Source organism: Apteryx mantelli, chromosome 6 (genome assembly GCF_036417845.1).
Source record: "Apteryx mantelli isolate bAptMan1 chromosome 6, bAptMan1.hap1, whole genome shotgun sequence".
In the NCBI taxonomy this organism is placed as follows: domain Eukaryota; kingdom Metazoa; phylum Chordata; class Aves; order Apterygiformes; family Apterygidae; genus Apteryx; species Apteryx mantelli.
In genome coordinates this window covers 18,726,515-18,754,371 of record NC_089983.1, presented here as the reverse complement: position 1 = coordinate 18,754,371, position 27,857 = coordinate 18,726,515, and the positions used below count along the sequence as shown (strand labels likewise).

Below are 27,857 nucleotides of genomic sequence, written 5' to 3'. Positions count from 1 at the left end.
CAAGTATGATATCCATTAACTTACAATCATTTCAGGAGGTCGGATTAATGTACCATTGATAACATACCTGAATTTTATCCAATGGGAGGTCCTACATAAGTATAAAATATTACTAGTTTCATCAGTATTGTGAGATAAGTAGGTTGTTTTCTATAGTTTTGTTTTAATATGTCTAATGATATTTCAACACTTTATGAAACATCCAGTCTAAACATGAAATGAGGAAGAAGATGTTCAAAAGAAAAACAATGCAAGGAGAGAACCTGTAATGTAACTTGCCCGAAAAGCTCCCTCTCTTTACCAGCAGTGCAGGAAAAATCAGAGAACCCAGCATGATGTGAAATACTGCTGTAGAAGGAGTAAGACAAAACATTGACAGTAAATGTGTATTGGCTTTAATCTCTCACCACTGAAGTCCAGGAGACAGAAGCAAGCCAATAGGTGAAAGACTTTGTTGACACAAAAGTCTTCATCAGAGGAAATCAACCAGCACAGCAAGAACTATATTCTAGGCTTGCAGTCACCTGCCCAGCAAAGGGTCTACCAGTTAACCGTCATCTGGAGTCTTCTACCAGTGTCCTCACAGAGACTTGGCTGCCACTTTTTTTCACTATTGTCATTGATATTACTTGGTCCTTAATTATTTAGTCATCTCAGGGATTCAAGAGGACCAATTTCCAAACTTGAAATAAGGCAATTAAGATTTTTCTTGCCATCAATTTCAGCCACTGGAGTAGATGGCTAGGGGGGTTATTCTGGCATGGCTGGGTGGCATTTTTAAGAACCAGCTCCCACTGGAATTCAAGATGCCAGACATAACCCTCAGATTGTATCAGGTGGAGGTCAATCTCTGCATATACTAAAGATGACTTATATAAAAATAAAACAATTGGACTGATGCTCTTTTATTTCTTTATGAATTACAAAAGAAGCTTAACATATTTGTAATACAAAATAATTTTCTTATACACTAAGATTTCAGTGTTCTCTCTGTACTGAAAGTCTAGCTTGACTGGACTTAATGAAATTATGGTGTGAATAGATAATAGAACTGAAAATTGAACAATCCAGAGGAATTTTTGTCCCCCTGCTTAATATAAAAAATTTTATTTATGTTTGTTTTTTAAACCAAATTCCAGTAATTAATGAACTCTTTGGAGAAAATGTATTTTATTAAGTCTTCTGCAATACCATGCTTTCAGTCAGGGTGGGAGAGCTTGCAGTAAACATGAGACTCTTAGAAATGCTTTAAATACAACCTCAACAAGAAGAAATGTACCTGGCAGCACTAGTATCTTTATGGTTAAAAAAGGCTTAAAAAAATAGCTCAACCATAAAATAATCAAAATTTTTAGCTCTCCTTTGTACATCAGAAGGTAACAGAAAGGAAACAGAATGGCTCATTAAGTGACATGAAGTATCTGCTATTTTAATACTGTTAAAGCTTTTTATTGGTCAAGGAGATCCAGCAGAATAGAAACAATGGTTATTTCATGGTAATAAAAGTTTTGCAATTGTGAAAATTCACCAAACTGACAAATCCCTTTAAATAAAAGCAGTGAAAGCATCTGATGCTGTAGGCAAACCTTCTCCACACCAGTGCCAGTGAGGAATCAAGCTCCTCTTTTGCTAAAGTGAAACTGTATTCACTGAAACATCTGATGTGGTTTTTAAATCAAGTCTGTATAAAATCCATTTTGAATATGTGGTACCTGCTCCACCTGCATTGCCTTTCCTGGAGGACTTCTAGGGATTGAAGCGAGAACTGAATCAGGCCTCTTAAGGTTAACTTAGTGGTAGGCGGAAAATGCCAGGAGGGCATGATCACCCTCCTAGTTTGCAGCGGATGACGTGAGGCTTGTAACCTGATATCCTGTTGCACAGCTTTCCTGACAGAGGAGTTTCTGTGCAATCAGAAGGAGCTGGAGTGCTCTTTTCCCTGGTTATGCAATGTCAGAGAAGCTCAGCTGTATTACCCTCCTGAGCGCGTGCCTCTAAAACAGGCATGAATTTAAAGCGCAACACCTATTTCCGAAGAGCTCACAGTGTGGATGGCTCTGTGCTGAGCAGCCCTGTAGGGATTATTCAGGAGCATGTGTTCCTGAATTGTCAGTCATCACTAACTCCAAGAGCAGGGAAGCCCTGGGAAGCTTTCACTCTACTCCGTTTATTTTTCCATTCCCTCCCACACCCTAACACAGCACAAAACAACAATGTAGAGTGCAGTAAAATGGCTCCTACAAACATGGTATCATTGTGAGTAAGAACTTGTATTTTCTGTTTTAAAATATCCCAAACTAGATTTGGTTTGTTTCAAACAGTACCTTCGCAGAGGTGCTAATCAGAAAGTACTGCTTACAGTAGCTGTTTGAGTTCACATATGCTGAGGGATTTCAGAAGGAACTGTTTCCTTAGTTATCCCATCTGGACAGAAATGTTGATTTTATAGGTGGTCCGAAATCAAAGTGGAAATGTTAAAGCTGTGATGCAAAACCTCTTTGTGTTGCCACTGGCCCATAAAGCATCAAACCTGCCAGTGCAGCACATTTCGAGAAAACGTTTTTCATATGCTGTCCCTGTTTGGCCCAGGTGGATGTTTTTTGGGTCTTTTCCTGCACCTGGTCTCCTAAACAGTACTGATAAAGCGCAGCTTATGGAAATCTGCAGCAACTATTATGTGCTCATTAGTGACTGACACAAAGCTTTGCACATCAGAATATACCTACAGGTGCCACAGGGAAAAAGGAAGAAGAGAAAGAAAAATGTGTTGTACACTGAGGTAAACAGCTTTATTCCCTCCCTCTGAAGGAGGCTGAATTAGTCATTTATGAAGCACTTTGCCATGATGAGATTTATTTAGTCCGCTTAGAGTTTGTTTTTTTGCTGTTAATGCAGGGTTAAACAGCTAAGACTGTATCTACATGCTCTGCTGCAGATATGAGCTTGCTCTGTGCCCCGAGCTATAAGCCACATCACCAGCAGCACTGTGGCTTTGTTTGCACAGCACGGAGGGTAGGGCTAATAGTCCCACAGGTACTCATCACAGCACCGCACCCCCCTTTTTCCACCAGGTATTACAGCCCCTTCTGACTTGTTAGCAAAGCTGCAGACACAGTCACTCCCTAACCTGAATGCAGTGATCACACGTGCAGTCGTGCTGGGAGGTCAGAAGGGAGGCGTGATGACTAGTTGGGGGCAGGGTAGGGGTCATGATGTCTTCATCCAGCTCTGTGGCAATGAGAACAAAGTGTGGTTCATCTGCCGAGGGAGCAGACTTGGGGGAAGATGACCTTTTTTTCTTCTTTAACACACCCTATTGTTTATATTAAGATTTGAGAAAGGTAGAAGTCCATGTTGTCAAGACCTCCAGCAAACTTTCAGCAAAAAGTGGACACTGCTACAGGAGAAAAGAAAAACAAGAAAAAAAAACAAATCCCCATTAAAAAAAAGAAAATGTAAAACAAATAAATGAAATCTTCAAAACCTCCTTCCTAGAGATGAAAACCCTATTTTTTCTTTTGTAGGTCAGCACTACATGATGCAAGACTAACACTGAACTTCCAGCGCATTTGCCTCTGTGAAGCCAGCTGGCAGACAGCGTGATGTGGTTTGTCTGCATACCTCCTCTGGGCACTGAAGAAGAGGTGAACAGTAAAAATCCTTCCTGGGATAGAAAGAGATAAGAGATCCTCCTGGTCTCAAGAGCCCGTGTGGCTGCCATGGGGGTGCCATGGGACAAATTCAGGGGTTAGCCTGCAGGAATTGCCCCTCACAGAGGCAGAACCTGCAGAAATAGAAGGCATTTGTGAAGCCTTTTGAAATGTTACCTCCCTTGGCTAAAACAGATAGAAAAGGGCTCACCTTGCTGATATTTTAAAGGTTTCTGAGCCACTTCAGACAGCTTTCTAGTGCTGACTGCCCTGTGCTGAGCCACACGTGTGCGAAACAAGTGACTCATCTCACTGCAGGGGAAATACAGAGGGTCTATGCAAACTTCTGTGCCCCACTTGAACTACCTTTTTCCTCTGATTTTCAGTATTTATCTCTTATGTTGGCCAATCAACCATGACAGCAGGGCTAATTTAAGGGATCACCCCACATTTTTGTTGGTATAAAGCTACTGCTGCTGGTATATCTGGTTTCTGCTATAAAAAGGAGTTACTGTCCTTAGGTGACAGTGATTCTAGTGTCCCTCTGAACACAGGTGGGTTATTCTGACATAGCTACAGTGTGAAAGTGCTAATCCCCCCAATTGCACTAGTTAAACCTTTTAAGTAAAGACCAGTCTGATGAAGAGCAAGGCTGTCAGGTCTGGTTTTTGCTCTAGGACTAACTGGAGACCTGAGAAGCAGCAATTGTGAGTGTTAGTGAGCTTTGAGCCACCAAAACTCTGAGACTTGTTGTGAACAGTCCTTTGGATCCCTAACTGAAAAGATGAGGAGGCACTGGCTCCTGTGCTCCTATCTGTAAGGGGCAAATTTAAACCCAAATTCCACTGCTCCAAGTGTAAAATCACAGCAGAGCAGGAAAGTTACCCTAGAATTTTCCCACATCAGGGATTTAATGTCAGTCATCCTGTTGATTTGTGTGGGATTATTTGAAAAAGGGAAGCAAAGAAGTTCTGTAAACGTCTTGCAGAACTGGGACTTCAGGTGAGAACATATGCTAAAATATGTGGAGACCAGGAAGAATAGGCTATGTTAGCACTCAGGCCATGCATGGGGCTCCTTCAGAAAGAATGCTGCAAATTCAGAATGTGTACTTTGCAAAAATACATTTTTTTCCTTTGGTACATTATACCGTCAACTTCAAGCAGTGCCCTGGTACTGAGTGTTGCAGTCAGCTCTCCTCCCTGCTTCAGACACCATGCAGGTACACTGTACTGAAGCAGGGGGGAGAGCGAACAGCCCATGTCTATCGTCCCGAGCTGAGAGCAGGACTAAAGGCATGATATTACCCCCTGCCCCCCAGCAGAGTGGGGATCCCCACTGCATCTGTCCCACTGACTTTTGGCTGAAGTTCCTTTCAAGCCTGTGTGGCTTCCCCTGGAGTTATTCTTATTTCTTTTGGGGAAATCCTGACCCAGGTGGCTGAAGGCGTTATGCTCCAGTGATGCTGAGGGCACCAAGCCACTGCTTTCCAGAATGCCAGACTGGGCTGCCAGCTTGTTAAATGGGCACGTTTCAGTGAGCAGAAGTGTCGACACTGTTAAAAAATAGCTGACTGACCTGTAGCTTTATTTAGGAGCTTGGCAGATGTATGGTACTGGCCTGGTAGGGCTTGGTTAAAGGTGGCATTTTGGGCTTCTGTGTATTTTTAATCTCTGTGTACAGTAAAATATTAAACATTAGCTCATGCTCTCATTGGCAGATTTCTTGCAGGAGGATCTACTCTGGAACTCCGACAGCACTAAATGAACACTGAGCAACTGAATGAAAAGGGGGAGTTTGGACTAATTCCTCTGCTGGCGTAACTCCATTAAAGCCAGAGAGTGAAATTCCAGCCCTGTTGAGATGTGTGGGATTTTTGACAGATTTGAGACTGCTGAGAACTCTTAACAATTCAACCCTGATTTTGCTTGGGAGTGAAACCTCTCTGTGGGTCTGAGCCTATAAACCCTTATATCTTGTGCACAAGAAAAATGTACTGCAGACAGCAAATGAGCTTGGAAATGGATTTAACTTCATCAGTGGAACCCTTGCTGTAGACATTTATTGCAGGCTAAATTTGGCTTGCGTGGTAAGACATTGGCACATGGACATTCAAATGCTTCAGTGATGGAAAGTTGGCTGCAGCCACACAGTTTATTAGAGATGTCGCCTGTTGCTCCTGTGAACTAGGAGCAAAGTAAGCAAAGTTTTGGTGCTATCTCTGTGTTACCCACTCGTGCAGTCAGTGCTCAGCAACATTTTTTTTTGAGACCAGGTTATTGCAGGGGCCATATATGCTGACAGTGCATCTCTCTCTTCTCTCTTCCCATGGCATACTGCTGTCACGGCTTCTGGGCTTCTGTTTTAGGCCTACCTGTTGTTACAGGGTATTGGGGAGTCTTCTTATTGGAGCTCTTGTGCCTGAAGATACATCTGCACTAATCCCATCGGTGCTCCTCCTGTTTGTGGAGGACTGACTACACCTCCAGCAAGGAGCTCAGAAAACTGGTGCTTCCATTCCCCAGAGATGCGACTTGACAGTCAGATGCTTCTAAGGATAAAAAAGAATCAGGAAAGAAGACACTAGAAAAAACAAAATAAATTAATAATAATTCTGGTTTCTTTATACGTTATAAAGAAGTAAGGGAGAAAAAAATGTTTGCAGGTCACCTTCAGAGGAAATAGGCATCATTCAATCGCTGCTGAATAATATCAAGGTCACTCTCAGGGAATGGCAATTGGAATGACAGTGAAAAAAAATATAAGCAAGATTTTAAATGTCTATTAAACAGAGCAAAATTGTTCATCAGAGGAGGGACAGATACTGTAAACACTGTCTTAAAATGATTCAGGAAGGAAAGTGGATCTCCTTGATAATAAAAGAGAAGTTGGCCAGTTCTGTTTTTCCAGCTCAGTCCGAGCCCCTTTATGGATACTGAGTGAGTTTGTGACCTTGCCTCCTTGTGCTCCATGCATCAAGCTTACTGGAACTCTGTGTCTCTTTTGCACTTGAGAAGAGAGAGAGGAAATATTTCCTTAACTTAGTAAAATAAATCCACCTCCTTCTGTGCTTAGTCGTGGTCACTGCACTCCCTATTGCAGCCTGGTGATTGTGCTGGGTGATTAGCACCAGGAGCCCTGGACATGGTGTGTGGCTGGGAAGCGATAACACTCACTGATATGCATGTAGCCTGGTGCCTATTTGCAAGTATGCTGACTCCAGCAGCCAAGTGGCTTGGTAGCCATGATCTGGCATCCTTTGCGCCTCCCTGGGCTGCTGCGTTAAACTGAAACTTGCCTTCCTGGACAGATGTTCACCTGAAACTATCCTGCTACTGGCATGTGACTGGAAGCATGTCCTTGCAGCAGTTCAGTCACTCTGCTCTTATGACTTCTTTTCTGTCCGAGGCTTGCTCTGAGGTGAGTATTCTTTTTTTAACTGTTTATCCTTCCAAAATGAGGGAGTCTCCTGGAAAATGAGATGTGCTGTATGAACCACCTTCCCATTTTTCTCCCCCTCTAATAAGTCAACACACAAGAGCTGGGAGTAGCTGCGGAGCTTTTCCATAAGGTTGCTCTCAGTTTGGGAGAGCAGCGTCTGTCCTCCCCCAGGCTTCCTAGTTAATAAGTCATCTTTTGTTCTGGTAATGCCAAATGATTCGGAACAGGGTCCTCTTGTGCATGGTGCTGAACACACAGGGTACAAGATGATCCTCTCCTAATGGGTCTACATAGATGGGACAGACAAAAGGCGGAGAGGAAGGCTGAAAAGCCCCATCTGTGTGGAATTTTTGCCATTTCTACTGATAAAAACATTTTCATTAACCTTTGCCCGAGATGCTCTCATTCCTGAAAAAAGTTTGGTTTGAACTCTTTCCCAAGCGACTAAATTAAAGCCATTCACGTACTGGCATACAACTGGTCACACTGAAGGTTTTAACTTTACCAGATTAAATTCATAGCAGGGCTTCTGAAAAAACAGCCAGGGACAGACTCGGAAGCAGTGCTGGAAACCCAGGGAGTTTGGAGTGAAAAGCCAGTCGGGGCAGAGGCCGCCGAGTGAGCCTGTCGCGCCCTCCATCCGCAGTGTCTGAGATTTGGGACAGAAGGGGACTAAGCTCTTGGGGCCTCAAGCAAACTTTCCTGCGGCTCCCCCGGCCCTCCTCCCCGGTTCCTGCTAGCAGCACCTCTTTCTCAGCACGGCTGCCTAAAGGTAAGGGCACCCAAGGCTGGTCGGAGCAGCGCTGCAGGGGGGCAGCGGCACGGCCGCCACCTCCGGGCTGCTGCTTCTGCGAGCGGACGGGAGCCCAGCCAACCTGCTCGGCTCTGGAGAGCAGCAGCGCGGCGCGCACCGGGGGAAAAGCGGGGCGGGGCCGAGCCGCGCCGGCGGCGGGCGGAAGGGGCGGGGCGGAAGGGGCGGCCCCGCCCGGCGGCCCGGGGCAGAGGACGGGGGCGCGCGGCGCAGCCAATGGGCGCGCGGCGGCGGCACGCGCCCGCCCGTTGCCCACTCGCGGGGCTCCGCGTTGGCCGGGCGGTGCCGCGCGGCCCCGCCCCGCCTCGCGGCCCCGCCCTCCCGCGCGGCTATAAAGCAGCGGCGCAGAGCACATGCTTGTTTCAGCGCTGCGCAGCGCGGAGCCGGCGGTGCCGGGCTGTGTCGAGCCATACCGGGCAGCCGCCCGTGGTGGTGGGGGGCGGCGGGGCTGGGTGTGCCGCGCCGTACCGTACCGTGCTGTGCCGTCCCGGGAGCCGCGCCCCCGCCCGTGTCCCCGGCCCCGCTCCCGCGTGAGGGCCGCCGGCGCCCCTCGCCCGGCCCAGCGCCGCTGCCGCCTCCCCGCGGGATGCGGGCTCGGCCCGCCCCGGCGCCCCCGCCCCCGGCCGCAGCATGAGCGTGGCCAGCGAAACGTGCCTCTTTATAAAAGACATAAAACCCGGACTGAAAAACTTAAATGTCGTCTTTATTGTGCTGGAGATCGGTAAGTGCGGCCCGCCCCTCCCCCCTCCCCGCGCCGCCCCGCGGGCGCGCGCGGGCGGGGGGAGCCGGCGGGGGGGGGCGGGGGGGCCGCGCCGGGCCTGGCCTGACCTGACCTGGCCTGGCCTGACCTGACCTGAGCGGGCTTCTCGCGCAGGGCGAGTCACCAAAACCAAGGACGGGCACGAGGTGCGCTCCTGCAAGGTGGCGGACAAGACGGGCAGCATCACCATCTCCGTGTGGGACGAGATCGGCGGCCTCATCCAGCCGGGGGACATCATCCGCCTCACCAAGGGGTGCGTACGGGGCCGGCGCTGCGGCCGCCGCCGCCGGGCCGCTCCGAGGGCGGCAGCTGCCGCGTCCGCGCGGCGCCTGGCTGACACGGCGGCGCCCGAGGCCGCTTGCCAGCCCACCCCGCGGCGTGCCTGGCACGAATATACACGCTAGCAGGGTTTGGGGGGTTTTGGTGGGGTTTTTTTTGGTAATGAGCTGGTATTTAAGAGGCTTATTCTGGCTTGAAAAAAAGCTCCCTGGGAAAACACTCGTTCTGGGGAGAAATGCAACAGTCATCTTGATCTGTAAGCCAAATGAGGAAATCGAGATCATGGTCTTATTTTTACAGGCAATTCTTTATTCTAGTAGTCAGCCCTTAAAGGAAGGAGAGAATGATTAATGTTTCTAACACAGAAAAGTTGCTTTTCATTGCAGTGCATTTAACAGAAATGACAAGAACCTTTCCAAATTCACTGTAGAAATTCACGCTAGTGCTACGCTGTAAAATACATTACTTTGGTTAGGTGAAATTAATTCATCTCAGGGAGTGCTGTTTTAGTTTTTAAAAAAACGTTACTCTGTTTCTTGGCTGTGAGGAAGACATAATGTTAGCTTAAAATACAGGGAATTTAAAAATCCTTTTCCATGTTGCTTAGATTGTCAGCAGCAAAGTGACAGTCACTTTTATTTGGGTTCTTTATACCAGTCAAGTTGCATTTAGAAATCCGTTATACCAGTATTTTGGTCTCCAGCACTCCAGGAGAGCCTGGAGCAGCAATGTATATAAAAGGTCCTTCTAATTTGTCTTTATCAAAAAGTAGGTAAAAGTTTATTCAATGGAGCTAAGAACTGAGCTATACTAGTTGTTCTTTGTTTTTTTGAGTTGAGTTTCTGGGTTTGGAATGAAATTGGATGACCACTGCCACCAAAACTACAGCTGCTTCCACCTATGCAAATGTAGTTTTTCACAGAATAGATTGACTCCTCAGCAGAGGTGGTTTTGGGGAATCCTGCCTGCCTGGAGAGCACGTGGAGCACTGGGGTGATGAAATGCATAGGATTAAACCAGAGCATTGGGCCAACACAAAGCGTTGCACACAGATGACGCTGAAACAAATTAAAAGTGATACTGTTCAGCAGTATTACTATACTCTGTTCTGAGACTGGTTTACTGTAGCTGCTGTGTTATTTCAGTACAGCAGCTGGGAGGGTCAGTGCATTCCTTAATGTGAAAAAGTGAGACTGTTTGGCTTGTATGAATCAGAGCTGTGAACTGGCATCAGTATTATTTGTGGATGGCTAAATCACCCTCATTTACACGAATTGCATACTTGCTCTAGGACTGTGTAATAAAATGGCAGAAACTAAATATATCCTAGTTTGGCTCTCATCTTAAAGAATGCGCTCGCACTGGCATACAAGGTTCTCTGAACACTAACTTATTTCTGTCCTAGTATTTTCTTTTTCAATTTTATACTTAAATAGGATTAAGCTGAGTGCATGACACTGCCATTGTATAGGTAAATTTCACCTACGTAGGCTAATCCTGACCCTTTTTCCTGTGCAGGATGCTCACTGTTGTAAATAACTAAAGCTTAGCTAGGCCCCACGTGCAGACCTGCCTTCTGCTGAATTTCAAGATCTGGATGTGTTCCTCTTCAGAAGCAGACACTGTTGTGTATTTGTGTGATTGGCCAATTCATTCATTTACAGAAAGTTGCTGCTGTTAATATTTCTAAATACAAGTTCTTGAGTTTAATGTTTTACAATCAGTACCCTTTTGGGGCAAAGGAACAGACATTTGTGTAAGTGGGGTAACTGTGCTGGATTTCTATGAGGTTCTCAATCCTGTGATTTACTGGGTCTCATCCCAGTAAATGTATCTTTGGTTTATTTCTTTTGCCTGCTGGTGGTAGTTTTGCTTTGCACTCTGCAACAAGACTGTCCAACTAGCTGGATATTAAAGTTAGGCATAGATGGGATCTTCTTTAAAGTAAAAGGTGGCAGTATTAAGTGAAGCGCATTGATGCTGCTTCTAGGTGGATAACTCCTGAGATGGTAAAGCCACTATAACTGTAGATACTGTAGTATATGTGCTGAAATGCAGAAAAGGTTGTCATTGTAATCCTGTTTAGCAGACCTGAGTCCTCCCTGGTGCCTGTCTGTTCTGGGCTCTATGTAAGGCAGGACCGTTCACAGTAGATAAGGAAAGGGGAGGAGGAATGCTGGTTATCTGCTTCCAGAGATAGACCTGGAGCATAAGGAAGTGGTGACTTGTCCAGATTATCTGTGACTTCTGGGAGTGCAATTGGTGGGCCTTCTTCCTTAGCTGGAAGACCAGCACCTCTTGTTCCTGTTAGCTTCCTTGTGCTGCACCTGGGTTTCTGATCTGCATTTTTTGTAACATTTTCTTCACATACGTTGTGCTCCTCATTGAAAGGAACAACTCTACTAGAGGTTTTGCCTAACTCAGATTCCAGTGCCTGAAGTCAAGTGCCACTATAAAAAAAAAAAAAGCAGAGCGCAGTCATGGACTGCCTCATAAGTGACTGTTTCCCCAGTTCAAAAATGATTTCATTACATTGCTGCATGTCACTTAGAACATGACCGTCAAATTTTGCTGAGGCCTTTTTTAAAAGAGAATCTAGTAAAGACCTATACTAAAAATTAAACACTTTCTCATATAGATAATGCTGCTGAATGTGTATATTCTCCAATGAGCAAGGGTAATTTTTCCTGGCTTCTTTCTAGCTCCTGCCAAAAGTGTAGAAGGCTGCAGAAATGAGTTGTCAGTGAGTGGTAACATGGATATTGCTCTTGACTGTTCCTGCAGAAGAAAGGCATTTTGCCAAAAGGGCTGTTCCAGCCAGGGAAAGAGTGTCAAATCTCAAAGTAATTGGCTGTTTTCCTGGAATTCCCAGATGAGTTAACATAGCTTCCAATACTTTTTGCTGGAAGTATAAAAAATGGGGATCTGTAAACTTCTAGTGCAGTAAAAAGTGTGTAGAACACACTTGGGATCTGTGAGTTTTTTTGTTTGACCATTCATACTGATATGGAATACTTTTTAATCCTTGAAGACAGCATGTTTCTTCAGTCTCTTGCAGCAGTAATATTTCTCGTTAACTAAGGAAGACTGCTTTGTCTGTCCTTTTTGGCCAGGTATGCATCTCTGTGGAAAGGATGCCTGACACTTTACACAGGACGAGGAGGCGAGCTGCATAAAATTGGGGAGTAAGTATTGCGTGATTGTACTTGTGGTATGTCCTATCCTCATCAGAGCATTGTGGTAAGTATAAGATATGATGGCTCTTCCTAAATAGAAGTTAGGGCACCAAAAATGTCTTGATTGGTCATGGATAGATACAGTACAGGCAACTGCATTGTACACACTTTGCGCTGGTAATGAGCTCCAGCCCACTTGGGAGGGACCTTTCTAAGTGTGTATATGGATAAATAGCCTCCATCATGACACAGACCTGGGTTTTTCCTAGAGGGGGGAAAGTGTATAAAATGACAAGGGCCTTAATCTGCATTGATGACTCAGTTTGAACAACTCCTTTATTTTGGTGGAAGCCCTGTGTGTATCATGCTTGAGAGGAACAGTGCAAAGAAGGAAGGTGGATGGAACCTGGATGAATGTTATCTAAACAGGAGCAAGCCTCTTAAAACCTTCTTTAAACTGTCCACAAAGTGAGGAGGTGACCCTTAGTAAGGAAGAGTTGGAACAAACCTTCAGTAATGCACTTCACAAGCAATAGGAAAACCAGAAAAGAACTTCCACTGTGACAATGTGGCAAAAACCATTGTAGTCGGGGGAGTAGGTCTGTGGGGTGGCCATCTCTTCTTGGATGGCTCAAAAATGCTTCATGCTCAGCTGGATTTTGAGAGTAATGCCTTGCAGATTTTCTTTGCTAAGTCATTGCCTCAGAAGTGTCATGCAGTGGGTTTACTCTCCAACAGGTTGGATTGAGGTGAGTCCTCATCTAGATCCTCCCTTACAGCAGGGAGTGGGAGCTGCATTTTTGCTTAATGAGTCCAGGCTGTTTCATGATACAAATCTTTCTTCCTCTCTGCCTTAATGTGGTTAGTCAGTGGGCTTGTTGTTTAAGAGTCCCCTTAAATGGAAAAGGATGCCTTGAATTTCATTCCCTGTTTTGGACTCCTCTGTGCTGTTATGTTAATGAGGCACTCTATAGCATGGGAGCGTATTTCAGTTTTCCCTAGGGATCTAATGCAGCCCCAGTCTGGGAGCAGGCTGGGTGACTCTGGGCCTCAGGTGACCTTGTGAGTTGGTGCTGGACAAGATTGTGCAGGTGAAAGAGGGGAAGGAGAGCCCTTCACTTCTCTATTCTTTCAGCCATTTTCCTTCCTAGGGTAAATGCCTGCTTGACTGAACCCTCACCAGGAAGAAGTGTCAGCTTCACCCCCAAGACTGAAGGGATCTAAAAGCTAACAAAGCCTTTTAATACCTATAGATAATCTCCAAAGAACTGGAATCTGGATTAGTGACTTCTTGGTAGTGGGATATTCCAGAATATATGCTCTTGAGCTGTGGAGTTAAGAAATCTTTTGTTAAAAATGACTTTAAAGCTTCCTCATAATCTTAATTTCTCCTCAGATTCTGCATGGTATACTCAGAAGTGCCAAACTTCAGTGAGCCCAACTCGGAACACCTGGGGCAGAACAAACTGGTATGTTAAACTTGTCTGAGGCATCTGGTATAGTGTTCTTTGGTCTGAATACTTAACACTAGTCTATGATAAGACATGTGACTCTCTTGGAAAAATAGACTTCAAGAGATTTGTAGATAAAAATGACAGTATTTAGAGTAGTAAATAAATTTCATGTCTAGCCACTATAGGAACACAGGAAAAATTCAGTCTCTTTCTGTAAAACTGCAAAGCTTCTCTCTGATCCATGTTTGTTTTTTTGTTTTTTTTTTTACATTTCCTCTGAAGGCACAGGGTGAACAGAATAATAGTTCTGCATCAAGTAATATGAGTTCTTGTACTTTCGGGCCACTGGGTAAGTTTTTTTCTTTTGTGGAAGTGAAAGGATGAGAAACACTTAATCCTTAATGGGAATAAAAAAAATCTGATCTTAAGGACTTCTCTACTCTAGAGCAAAACTCTACTATGCTCTAAAAGATTAACTGGGACCTGAAATTGCAAGCATATAACCATGATCGTTTCATGGTTAATGGTAATGGCTTCAGGATTTGTTCCCAGAAGAGGAAGAGGTCAGACTGTCCAAGGTGCCTGCCTCGTGTAAAGGGACTTTGCTAATCCTAAATTGTTTTGGTGCTTTGAAAAGTTCTTGCAGCGCTTGAAATTCTGCTTGTAGAGTGAGGTATCAGGCTTCACTTTATTTTTTAACCACCTGAAACCATGGCTTTAAAAGTGACTTACCTTTAGTCTTGCTAATTATCATGGCTTTCCTCCTGGGGTAACTCTCAAACAGAAGCAGTGGTAATTTAAATTCTAAAGTCTGACTTGACTTCATGGTTTTGTGACATGCTGTGTTTAAGCAATGAGACTTAAATAAGAAAATGGTTCAAAGACTTGAGTGGGTGTGAGAGGGAACCTTAGTTATGGCCTGCCTACATGATGCCCAGACTCAAAGCCTGCTGTTGTGTAGCTAAGCTCTGCTGGTGGATGACAGCAAGCTGATGTCTAACTTAGAGTTAAAAAGGTCCATGTCACTTTAATTCAATGACTGTCTGCTTCCTCTTTAGCAAAATGATTATCATTTCTCTTATTTTACTTCTCTTATGAGCCCCTTCTGTTCCTTTGAGAATAAGTGCTTCTGAGCAAAGAAGGGCAGTGCTTTGAGGCCAGTCTTTCCTTATGCCAGGGCGAGGCGAGCAGTCTTTCAGCCCAGTTGGTGGGTAGCCACCTCCTTGATGTCCTTGCATTGGGTGGTGGACAACCTTTTCCCTGAGAGTGTGCATGCCTTCTGAAACTTGCTTTTCTCTTCCTGCTTTTTGTGTAGTTCTTAAAGGCAATGATTTCCTCTTCTCTCTCCCTTCCCTCCCCTTGCTTCCTGTTGTCGTTTCTGCCTTTTCAGCTACCGGCATGACATCAGCAGTGATGCTTACAAGGCTTGAGCTCATGAGAGCTTAGTGCTAGCTGAGTCACTTTTGTGGCTGGACTTCACAAAAGACTGCTTTCTTTCTCTGCCTGTGTGTCTGGTAGTGAGGAAGGGCACAATGGGCAGCCTGCTTTCCTTGTGCTCATTCCTCTTTGATTACTGCTGCCCTGCTGTGTCTCTGGAACATCTTGGTGTGCAAGCCAGTGCATGTGTCTGAAAGTGCCAGTCTGGTTTCATTAGACTCCTGTCTCTTTCCTGCTCAAAGGATCAGCATGCAACTCCCTGTGGCCCTTTTTGCTTTAGTTGACAGTGGGGGAGATTATTTTTGGAGGGGAAAAAGGTAAGCTGTAATTTGGAGTCTTGAAAAGCCAGAGGGGCTTTTCCTCCTTGTTCTAATGAGCAGGGTTTGCTAGTTGCTGCATAGTCCGTGTGACCCCCATTGCCAAACTTGTATGGGGGAGCAGTGATTTCAGTCAATGGAACTTGTGATGACCTTTCTCCTGTCTTTTTAGGAAATGGTTTGCAAACTGGACCTGAATCAAGTGGATTCCCATTTGCGTATAATCATGGCCACTCTTATGCAGGTAGCGGGAGAGGCAATGGACGAGGACCTGTAAATCCAGCAACAGCTAATAGTGTTCAGCCTCCTCTCCCTACTGTCAGTAATGGGAGGGACCCACGCAGAGCCTTTAAAAGATGACTATGCCAAATGTGGTTCTACAGCTTGCTTAAACTCTACACTCTACTTGAACACTTATTGCACTTTTATTTATGGTTAACTGTGAACCAGTTTGTCCTTTATTATTGTTTTTTACCTTTTGGTCTACAGAGCAAACTTGATGTGACCTCTTGTTTTGTTTGCGGAGGCACAGTGATTCTTTCCCATAAGTTAAAGGGGCAGAGGGAGAAAGTGGATAAAAGAAAGGATAACAGTTTGAAGAGTCTCAATTAAAACTCAGCGCCCTTTGGTAAATGGAAGAAATTTGGTTACATGTATGTATTTTTCCTGTTTCTATTGGTCAGCCATATAGCCTTAAAAGGTCTGTAATGTCCTATGCGCACACATATGACTTCCATTAGAGTTAATGGAAGTTGATAGTTTTAGAAGGGAAGTGAAAGAGGGGCAAAGGTGTCCTTATGAATTAGGTGTCCTTGAAATGAAAATAGCTTGTAAAAGCAATAAGTATAAGGAAATGACCAGTGCCAGCACCTAGTGGTGTCTCTTGTATCAGTGAATGGGCAACTCAGATGAAAGCTGAAGTTATGGTGAGTGTCTTGAAGCTTGAATTCTGATTTCAGAAAGGTGTATGCTGTTTCTTGGACTAGAATACTTAAAGAAAATCTCTCCGTAATATACCATCTCATTGTCAAGGAAAGCCACATTGATTTTTTTTTTTTTTTTTTTTTGCTTTGGGTAGAGGCTTGGATATTCATTCTTGCTCTGCATGCAGTAATAGGAGGATTTAAATTAAAAGATGTTGGAGAATAAGCTGTTAGTAGCTAGTTCTGCTGTAAAAGCCCAAAATTACTTTACAGGACTTTGAATCTCCAGGAAGGAACGAGTTTCAAGAACTGTTTTCAAACACTGTTCTGAATCTTATTGAGACTGCCTACTTCTCCTTCCTTTATTCACTTTTCCAAATCAATTATGTATTAGAACAAGCTGTATGTGTTGATTGCAAAGGCACTGGCTGAGCACATGGCTGCACTTTCAATGCTGCTAAGCTTTCCTTCCTCTGTTTTATATGAATTATCCCTTAAAGAACTTACAAAACGCCATCTCCCCTGAGCAAAATAACTGCAGTTTTATTTTTGAGATTACAAATGCCTTGATTCTAGATAATAGAGTCCAGTGCCACACTTCAGATCAGGCTCAAAAACAGTTTGGAAGCTATGAGGAGACATACTGGGTTCATCTGTTTCTTAAAGCTGACCTCTCAAATAAAAGTTGCACTAAATCTTCTCAAAAACAAATCTAACTTTCTTTCTGTCAAGCCATAAAGATTTCATGGCAAAAGGCTACTTCTGAAATGCAAGTTTTTTTTGTGGTCATTCATGTTAATTGAATCTACTCTTAAGTTACTGATGTTTACAAGTTATTTTACATTTGGTATTTCTGTTTTTGATACTCTGGTATCATGATGATTTGTTGAAAATTGCCTTTAATTGGTGAAGATTCCTTGTTCAGTCTGAAATAGTGAGCTTTCTTTTAAAAGCAAGCAGCAGCAACAAGAACTTTCTGAAAGGAGGTTTGGAGAGGCCTGTGTGCCAAGACACCTGAAGGCTGTTTGCCTCTTATCTGGTGAAGTGCTACCCTGATACCTACTTTTAGCTGAAACTGGCAAAGTTTGTCTTGAACAAAAAATAGCATGAAGTGGAACACCTCATGAGGTCACCCACTGGCGCTGTTAAGGAAGAACAGTGCTAACTGGTAAACCATAAAACATGCAATGAGTTTTGGAGAAATGGTATAAGGAGGTGATGTGTAACTCAGGGACTTTAAACTGCCTACTTATTTAAAGGAAAAAAAAGTCATGTACAGAGTCTGGATGCAGGGAACAGTTTTTTGTAGTGTATATTAAGATTTTTGATGTGCTTGTGAGAAGACGACCAAGAGGACTTCTAAACCTGTAAAGTATAAATGATGTGTTCTAAAGGTAAATGAGGTATGGTATGAGAGCCCTGCTTTCCAATAGTAACTGTAAAGGTATTAAAAGAATGGTGCAAGTGATAGGATAGTGGGGACTTTGTGTTCATCAGGATTTATCAGTCATGGGTCTCAAATTCTGGTGATCTCAACTTCTCTACAACATAAATGAGGTTGAAGCAGTGGGGAACTCTGCTTCAGTGTGTATGGAGGCACCTGATTGCAGCTCTATGCATTTGAGCTTTATTAAACTTTAATAAACAGAAAACCTCTTCACAAATACAGAATATAAAGTGAAATGATTACTGCTGATAAACAGCACAAGATTTAAATGTTTGCTGCCAAGTGAATGATCTACAGTTGGGAGGAAAAAAGCAAGAAGGCTGGTCTTCATGTTTTCAAGGTTAGTAGTGTTTCTGCCTTCCTATTTCTTCTGTGAAACTGTTTCTGTTTATTAATAAATTTTTACTTCTTTGCAGGGGAAATCTGTGCCCTGAAAAGTCGCATGGACTTAAAGTAAATGTTATCATTGTAGCTTTTGAAGGCCCTCTGATCTTCCAGTGAATCTAAGACAAGAAATTTGTTTCCCTCAGAGCTATCACTGTCATGATAGTGAGGTCTCATCTTGCAAAGGCATCTGGGAGCCTGCCTTACGTCTCTTTGGAGCATACCACCTTGGTGACCAGAGTCTCTACAAAAGTTTCTTGGTCATTATGTAAACAAGCGGTTGCCATGCATTACTCTGACACTATAATCCAGTTCATGGGGACCCAGTGCTTAAGTCAGGGAATGTCTTTTACAGAATATCCTGAAAAGACATTTGTAAGGTAAGACTGTTAGTGTAGTCTTATTCTAGATAATGCAAGTTGGTAAGTGAAGAATTCTGGGAGGGGTTCACTTGTCCAGATACAAACTGCACAACTTTGAAATGCAAGTGAGCAGTCACAATACACTTGAGTCATCAGACCCAGCTCTCGTCACATCTTGGTTCTCCTTTTGCCCACCACAAGCACTAATATTGCAGACTTCAGCAATACGGCAGTGGAGTGAGTTTTGCTGTATGTCTACTGAAGTCCTTCATGTTTTACTTCTGCCCTTTCTCGGCATGAATCTTTCCCTGTGAATTCCAAAAGCAGATCTAAGTCTTGCTCTAAAATAGCAATCCTGTAGTTAAACACTGTCTTAACCTGGAATGTGTGCTAGGACCATGCATGTACACCTACAGTAAAAATGGGAAGGTACGGTAGGTAGCAAACATAAATGGTGGACCAAGGCTTGTGATTTATAATTACTGCTTTCATAACTCATTTAAGTAGCTTTGGTCTTAAAAATGTGGCTGTTGGCAGCCATGTGTACTCAAATGGTGTTATTCTGCAACACAAATTCCAGCAGGAGTATATGCATCTAGTGGGTTTTGTGCAAAGCTAAGGACTTTATGAAACATCTTTTCTACCTCAGTGCGGTCTCTGCATAGATGGCACCCTTAGCAGCATGTTGCAAAGATGTCAAATAGTCACACGCTGTTAAGGCATGCATTGCTCACAGACCAGAGGAATGTTCAGTAGAAAAATATTGTTCTGTGTACCTTATCAGTGTCCTTAAATTTTTGCATAGGGCCTTAATAGCTGTGTTTAGGTAATGACCTGGCCATGTTATGTTGCTCTCTGCAGCTAATGTCCAAAAACAAAGGATGATTATCCATTTTATAAGGCAGTTTTCATCAGCTTCTAAAGTGCCTTTTTAGACCTGAGAATTAGTAGAAGCAAAGAATTTTCATTTGTTTCTGGAAATGTTACCCTGGGCAGCTTAGTAGTTCACATATTACAAGTTGCCTGGTTGTTTCTGTGCTTCTCGGATGTCTGTAGGTTTGCCATTCCAGACATACTGCTTTTTTCTTACCCTTGAGCCAAGCAGTTCTCTGCAGTGCTGCGTGGAGTCTCTGGCAGTGTTTTAGAGGGGGCCTCAGTGTGGTGCAGTGCTTTTTCCCTGCAGGTCTTCCAAGTGGCTGGCTTTTGGAATTGACTTGAGGAGTTTCTTCCCTTAGTATAGCCCCAGTGTAGGTTACCTAGGTGATTAAAGGGCTTGGACTCCCTGTCCCCACTATGATGAGGCTCTGCTGATGATTGTGCTGGTGCTGGTTGTTTTGATGCTGTGCATAATCCAGATGCTCCCCCCGGCTGTCCTGTTTTGCAGGGTGAGCCTGGCCCTCTTTGCCGGGGAATGTAGGGATGCAACGAGACCCAGGCCAGCCTTGACAGGGTGCCCTGCTCGGAGTGGCCTGGAGCCTCCCTGCCCAGGGACAGGCTGTGTGCCCAGCACCAGCAATACCAGGCAGCTCCATAGGCCCTCTTAAATGGCAAGGGGGCAACAACTGGGCTGTGCTAAAGTAACTATGGCCTGGGGCATGCCCCCATCGTGTGGGGATGGGGAGAGGAGTGGCTAGGGCTGAGCAGGCAGCGCTTCTCCAGTAACCCCCCATCCTTCAGCATCTAACGAAACTGCAGAGACCACCTCCAGGAAGGGCCTGGATGTGATTGTAAAGATAGCATAAGAGTGCCTGCAGGACCAAGTGCTGGTGGAGCTACTGCTGACATTGAGATGAGTGAGGGGTTTTCAGCAAGGTCTGAAGACTATCTGAGTCATGCCAGGCTGGTGGTCCCTGCATGGCCCCTGCTGCTCAGAGCTGCTGCATTTGTTTGCCAGCGAGCAGAGGTGTGTGTCCCCCACCAGAACAGCAATCTCAGGTGTTGGGGAAGCAGGCAGGCCCTGTGTTTGTGTGCTCTGACATCCTGCCTCGGGGGGAGTTCACCTCTCTCAGTTATTTGAACAGTTCAGTTGCTACTGATAATTCTGAATGTAGTGTTTGCCCCATCTTGTGTGAGGGGAAGACAGCCGTTATTTGGGACTACAGAGCGGAGAGAGCCCAGACCCTCCAGGAGGAGTGTGCCTGGCTGATTCAGCAGTCTTTCTGGTGTGCTTTTGTTTGCTTCAGAAAATTAGGGAGATTAGAGCTAGTTGTAGGGGGGAAACTTCGAGGAAACTTTGCTTCATTTAAAAAAAGAGTTCCCTCTGGAAGACACATGCCAAACCAAGTCAGGGCAATTGCCTGAAAACTAGGGTTGACATTCGCAGCAAATCTCTTCAAAAATTCATTCAGAGGTGCACTTTCTGACCTTAATCATGTACTAGTTCCTTTATTCTCAGTCTCAGAGAATTTTAAATTGTTATAGCCCTTTGTGAATATTATGTTTTTAACCTATTCTAGGTTATACACCTAGAATTTAACCTATTCTAGGTGATAGACATTTGTGTGTGTGTATGTATATACAAGACATGGTGTCTTGTAATTGAGATGAAAAAAATTATTCCCAAATCAGCTGCCTACTAAATTGCTGAGAATGGAGTTCAAAGGGATTAGAAACTAGATTTGGAAATGACTAAGGGGACTATTTAAGGACTTCATTTAGCTATTTTCTTTAAGTTGCTGATCCTTTTTTCAAGGAGAAATTAACACAGTAATAAGGTCTTCACCTAAACCAAGCTGCCATCCCCCAGCTGATAAACACTGTCCTGATTTGTAAGCTTCCACAGGAGCAAGATTAGGGAAGGAGAAAAACATCAGGATTTATCAGAGCTGAGAAAATAATTTTTTTCTCTGCTGTAAATATAACTTCAGAGCTAAATGCTTCCTTCCTATATGAGTTTATGTGGAATGATATCCACTGTGTAGAATGGAAAATCCAAAGCAGTGCAGTCACTCTGGGGCTGACTAGCTACTATGTATTAGATCAGTTGGCAAATAAAGGACAAAACTGGCTTAAAGTATCATTAACTGAGACCTTCTGAAAACATGAGTGTAGCTGTATGCTGCCAAGTGTCACAGCAGGGCCTTATACCAAGCTGTCTTGAAGTTCATGGCCAGTGAGTGAAATAGTCTTATAAAAATACTATTTTGGCAATTTGGAACCACTTTGCAGTTGTAGTTCTAATCCCAGCTCTGCTTAGACCACGTGGTGATGGTGTCCAAGGGCACCCGCTGATTATAAGCATATTCTGGACTGGATCCTGGGCAGGCAGTAATGTCTTATCTGTAAAACCAGAATAGTACCTGAGGTGGCAGGGCACATCTATTGGAAGCTGAATTCAAAATTTATGAAGAACTTTAATGCTGTGTTGAAGTCACTGAAAGACTTGAACCCCCCCCCCCCCCCGCACACACACACAACCAGTGTGTATATTTTTCTTTCTAAATCAAGAGAAAATGTACAAATACATATTCTTAAGGTTAGGCATTTGGGTGTGCTATTTTCTCCAGAGGTGCTGAGCGCCACAGTTCTTGTTTGCCCACAGCTGCAGGTGTGCTGTGCTTTATCGGCCGGGCTGCCCTTGCTGAGCTGTGTAAACGCGGGGCTGGCAGTGCTCAGGCCTCCGGCTCCTGGCACGTTTGCTGCGGGCTGCGAGGTGGAGGAGCCCGCTGCATGCGTGGGGCTGGCGGGCAGGCTGCTGACGGCCACGGGGCCGCGGCCAAGAAGTGGCTGCTCTTGGCCGCTGCTGACGGCGCGGGGGCCGCGGGAGAGCTCGCTGCTCCCCAGGCCCTCCCAGCCTCCAGCAGGCATCACTTTGAGTTTGCGCTTCAGTGGTGCAGCTCCAGCTCTCGCAGTGCCGGTTTCTTGTACGGGGTCTGTGGACACCAGGGTGTCCCTGCAGTCGGTAGGACAAGGCTGTCCCTACCATGCAGCGCTGGTTCACGGTGCCTCTTGCTGCGTCGATGGAAAGCAGTGGCTTGGTACACAGCAACACCATCTGCTGGCTGGCTGCAGGGCATGGCGATGCCATCCGGCAGCCTAGAAACTAGTGCTACCAAGACCTTTAGGTGGCTTCATTTTCTAGTGTGTAATGAAAAGGCAAAAATTCTGCCAGGCAGAAAGCGCAACTATTAGAAATTAATCTATTTTGTCTAGTACTCGTGTTTCAGTCTGGTTCTTTTGCTGCGTTCAAACCAGGACAGGTGCAGGAGCCATCCTCTGAGGTGCATTCATGCTTGCTTGGAAAACAAAGGTAGCTGGAAAATGCTGCGGAAATACCTCTAGCCATAAGGATAGTAGAGCCTTGGAGTACCTTGGTGGTAGCTTGTGGAGTCCTCTTCGTGGGCAGTTTTTAAAAACAGTTGGACAAATATCTGTCAGGAATGGCTGGGGGGGGGGGAGTTGACTCTGTTGTGGGGCAACTATGGAGATTTATCCTGTTTCCCTCATTATTTTCTGATTTATGCATTAGCTTAATTTTGTACTTTCCTCCTTCCTTGGTTGATTAATACTAAATTTAATTTTCTGTAATCAACTTGAGCATGTATCTTGGAGAGATGAGGTTTAGTCTGATTGCAGTAAAAATCTAGCTATCCTGTTTTGCTTGAATAAAGCAAAACTATTTTTATCTCTAAATTATGCAATATTTTCATGGAGCTCTGCAGCCTACTTATTTAACCTTTGAATGGAGTGCTCTATTTTTTTCAGATCACCTAATGCAAACTTTGTAAATGGGTTTTTTAATTATGAGAAACCCAGCTGCATGTCATCAACCAATTATTAGCAAGGCAGAGAAGGATAACCAATACTGCTGTCAGACTTCAACTGAATATGAAAAATGTCAAGAACAGAAGTTGCCAAGAAAATAACTTTAAACACCAGGTGCTGGAGGAACAAATTAATGACTTATTTTTAGAAAAAGTGAACTGAGGCCTGATGCAGACATTTCTACATACAGCAACAGCACTTGGCTATGCAACAAGTCTGATAAAAGCAACAGAACCTTCTCTTTTAAAAAAAGAAAAAAGTGTGGGGGAGAAAAAGATGAGATTTTTTGTTGTTGTTTTTTTAAGTCCTAAGTAGGGAGAGAAGGAGAGCTTGAGCTACTCTGTGCCCTTTGTATGATTACAGTGAGCTGCTCTTGTTCTGTTGCTCATCAGATTTGTCTATGATGTGGTTTAGGATGACCTTAAAGTATGAAACACCTCTGTAAAAGCCACTCTTGAAAGCCCTTCCCCAGTACTTGCAGTCGAGTTCCATTTTGGCTGTGCTTTACTGATGACAGGGCCCATTGCTAGGGACAGTGAGTCTAAATGCTCTTGCTGAGCTTATTTTCCTCACTAGTGCGGGGAGTCAGAAGTAATTTCTAGAGGAAGCAGAACCCAAAACATAAATAAGTCAGTATCACAAAGCCAATAAAAAGGATGTGTCAACTTTGGAAAATTGCTGCAATAAACTTCCTGTAGCTTCTTTAGCAAAGTGGATTTGCAGAAGCCTGTGCAACTTCATCACGTTTTAGCTGAAAATTTAAGTTGCAAAAATCTGTCTTCCTAGTGTATGCAAATAGCTGGAAACTTCATTTGGAAAAAAAGAGGTGCATTGATAATGGTTACTTTATGGGAAGTCTAATGACCATGAAACAATTAGGAACCAGTAGTAAATCTGTAATTACCTTGTGTTTTTGTGGATGTACTTCAGCAGTCTGTTTTCACCAGGTGAATTTTGCATTTTTGTGGGTGGTATGAGAAAATAGATCCTTCTAGGGCCTCAAGTGTTTTGATGTCAGAAGGTGGTAAATTGCAATTGTTACCACAGGTTACTTTTTCAGTCCAGGTGTTGGAGTGGCCCCCTAGGAATTTAAATTAAGGGATTCGAATGGTGTGTGCAGCCTGTGATCAGAGGTAGTGGCCTCTCAGAGGATCCTGGCTGTCATTAGGGTGCTCTGTCAGTGAGGCATGGGAAGAGGTGTCCTGGGGACTGTATTTTTAGTATTGCAGGTGTTTCCTGTTCCTCCAGAAATAAGTGATTCACTTTGGCCCAGGATATGTGAACTTTTTTTCTCTTGTGGTTCTGCTGTTGTTTCAGGTAAACTTGAAAGATCTCTGCTGTGCAGTTCTGTCTTTTCTCTGACTGCTCCCTCTTTTATCTATCCTAACAAGGTTTTCGCTAAAAGCAATGGAGAGTGCTCACCTTCTGTCCTGCATAAGTTTCCTCAGCCTATTATTCATCTTCTGGTTTGATTATGTACACTGCTGCTTATGCCAATACTCAATTTCTTTAATATAATTCTGATTTGTCTCTAGCATGTTATTACTCATTTGATGTTTGACATGTCTATCTCTATTACTTTGGCTTGTTCCAGCTCATTTTTGTATAACCAAAGTAATTCACAGGCCTGCCCAGTTAGATCCCCGCCCCCCCCTTTTTTTTTTGTCCCAAGGTATGTATGACATTGCCTGCCCTCCAGTATAACAGCCAATCCTTCTGCAATCCCATTGATTGAATCCTTTGAGGCTGGAGAACGCATTTCATGCATCATTGTAACAAGTTGTTCACAGCTCCCTGTGCACTGGGCTTCAAATTCAGCCTTTCAAAAGACTTTGATAAAGAAAAAAGGATAATTTTTTTTCCTGACTGCTGCAAATGAAAAAGCTTTTCACTTGGGAGTAGTGGGTCATATTTATGGAAATGCAGAGAGCACTTGCAATATTTATAGTCACTACAGAAGCGATTGAATCTAACTTTTATTGATATGTGTTTACATGCCCACAAAAATCTTATTGCATAGTAGTTCAGAGAACTTTATTTAGATTTAGTATTTTGAAGTAATTTTTTAGTGCTTCTTTATTATCCATGGAGTGCAAGATTCAATATTTCAAGTAAGACTGTCACCAAACAGCCGGAGTTTTTTAAAAGATTTTTATTTTACATAAAGATAAATGTTGAAGACGCATTTTTCAGAGGCACCATCTGTTCCATGTTGACCTTAATTTTCTGGATGAGTGCTTTTCTTCAAACGTTTTAAGTCTTGTCTACATTTCATTTGGTTGGGAGTGTTTAGGTTAGTTTGTTGAACAGGAAATCAGATATTCAGAATGCAAACACACCATTACATTGCAAATTATTCCCTTTGTATAATTTAGCAAACTGCTTTGTAAATATTCTGCAGACTTCCTGGGGTATATCTGCTTCTCTGACATCTGGCAGCTCAGCCCTTTGTGGAATTGTATTTCTTTTGAATGTCAGTGTGATGACTTGCATTGTAAGATGGGGTATAAAACACCAAACTAGAACTATGGGTGTCTAGTCACAGCAACAGTGTATAATGTTTTAATCCCTTTTAACATTTGAGGGATAAAGATAGGGTACGGATTTGTTGGTTGTCTTCATGGCCTTAGAAGGATTTGCTGTTCAGGGTGTCTAAGCAATAATACTTGATTCTATTAAAGGGAGGTCACTAAAATAGTTGTATGTCTAGATATGCATCATTTCCACAGGGCAATATTATCAGCACCTCCCTTTCTTACTTTGATTTATTTTTGCTCTCATGTCTTCAGTTAAAATAGACCTATAGATGAATTTTGTCTTCCTTTGCTTCCAGCCTTGCTTTGCGGCTTGTCTGACAAGTTCCATTAAATGTTTTGTTATTGATGCAGGTTGCCAAAACTGAGCTCCTGAATCCTCGTGTTACCCTGCCTTTACCTGTGGAGACAGGTGCAATGTCCTCATCCAAGTTCTTCAGCTCTTTGCTAGCTTGTCCCGCGTATTTATGCCCTGCCTCAGACTTGATGATTTCCTTCTCCATTCTCTGAGATTTGTCCTTTTTTCTCAAGCCCCAAAGTTAAACTTTTCAGCTGGGTTGCACTCTTCTGCGTGAACTACTACAGACTCATCCTTTTCCTCAGCAGTCTCCTCCCTCTTTTCCCCAGTCTGTCTGAAACATGGCTGCTGAGCCATTTTCTTTTCCAGTTATGCTGAATGTATCCCTTTCTGTCTGAACTCTTGTGGCTCTACCAGTTCAGCTTTTACGCTGCCATCTTCAAGGGCTTCCCAGACTCTGCATGTCTCTCTGATACTTCTGTCTTGTATCAGCTTCATGGTCGTGGCCCCTTGCACAATCCTAAGCTCACCCACCTGTTTGTCAGTCTCACACAAGCTTCTCCGCACCATTTGTCAGACTCTTCCTGCCAGAAGACTGTGTCTAAGACCCATCACTGTGGTGTCTGCTGATGCTGTACCATCTGCTAGAAGATGATGTTTTTAAAGTAGTGTATTATGCAATATGATTGCATCACTCTCCCTGTATCTGAGGTATCTCATGAGTCATTTTAGACTGTTTGGGGCAGGGAGTATGTTCAGTACTGTCTTGTACAATTCAGACACAATGCGGTGTGTTGCAATGCAAAATAAAACTACATAGTAACTGAAGTTATGTATCATGTATTGGCTGTATTGATATATAGTCAATTTGCTATTATGGACCAGTATTAGTCCTATAATTTTAGTGAAAATACATTCTCTTTGCAGGGACAATTTGTTTGTGGCTTTGGATTGCAAGGGGAATTGTAATCCTACTGGTACATTTCTTTTCATAACATAGTAGATCCTTTCAGCCCTCTTGTGCTGTAATATTTTTAGCCTAATGCAGAAGTGATTTTCTGACTTTATTTCCAAATTCATATTATGAAAAAAACCTAATGATGTGTTAGAAAAAGTGATACTTTTTTTCTGATTCAAGAAAATCAGGGAGTGGTATGCTGTAAGAATTATACTGCTTTGAATAAAACCAACTGATTTCTTTTTTGATCTACTGTAAATGTGCCTAGTAAAGTCCCTTTCAGTGAAATGCCAAGATGTGGGGAAATACAGCTGAATAACAAAATACATGTTTAAATCAAGGTTACAATATTTCTTAATACCAGAGCATAGAATCTGTCTCACCTTGTAACTTACCTCCAGAGGGACCCTGTGAAGGTGATAACTGGCATTTGTGTTACCAGACTTGGGTTGGAAATATCTATAGCTACAAGCGTTTTTGAGGGCAGGGAATGGATAGTGTGGCTGGTGGAAGAGTAGCTTGCATTAGTAGTTGTTCACCTCTCAGAATATCATTTAGTACTCTGCTTTGGGGTATTTAGAGTGTTCCTCCAAGTCCTTGGTTATTCACATGATATATACCACCATGGTGGTCTCAGCTCCAGAAGCCCTAGACAGAGGTGGATGGGGTGAGCAAAGGTGGAGGAAGAGCCATAGTACAGACCTTGAGCAGTGAGTGTATATGCCTAAGGCCTAGCCTTTCGCTGAAACACATCTGTGCTGCGGCCTTTGTAGTGTCATCAGGCTGATCGCTTGTGTGCTTAAGGGAAGCTCAAGGCAGTCAGTGAAATCAGGCTCGTGATGTATGTGGGGTCTTGATGCCA

General features: G+C 43.7%; 1 protein-coding gene across 9 annotated transcripts in view; it reads left to right on the top strand.

Annotated features, from left to right (window-relative positions):
* Positions 1–8,488: 8,488 nt before the first annotated feature.
* The window catches only part of NABP1 (nucleic acid binding protein 1), a 69,072-nt gene continuing 49,703 nt past the window's right edge, over positions 8,489–27,857 (top strand). For 8 of the 9 annotated variants that reach the window (XR_010884541.1, XR_010884540.1, XR_010884539.1 and 5 more), the window contains exons 1-5: positions 8,489–8,623; positions 8,777–8,915; positions 12,055–12,126; positions 13,514–13,586; positions 13,854–13,920. Coding sequence is in view for 3 of the 9 variants with exons in the window: in XM_067298926.1 (XP_067155027.1) it covers positions 8,533–8,623; positions 8,777–8,915; positions 12,055–12,126; positions 13,514–13,586; positions 13,854–13,920 (442 nt within the window). In the remaining 6 variants the exon portion in view is untranslated. Of the gene's footprint in view, positions 8,624–8,776; positions 8,916–12,054; positions 12,127–13,513; positions 13,587–13,853; positions 13,921–15,497; positions 18,131–27,857 lie in introns of those variants that run through there. The other variant, XM_067298927.1, reaches the window with a different exon arrangement.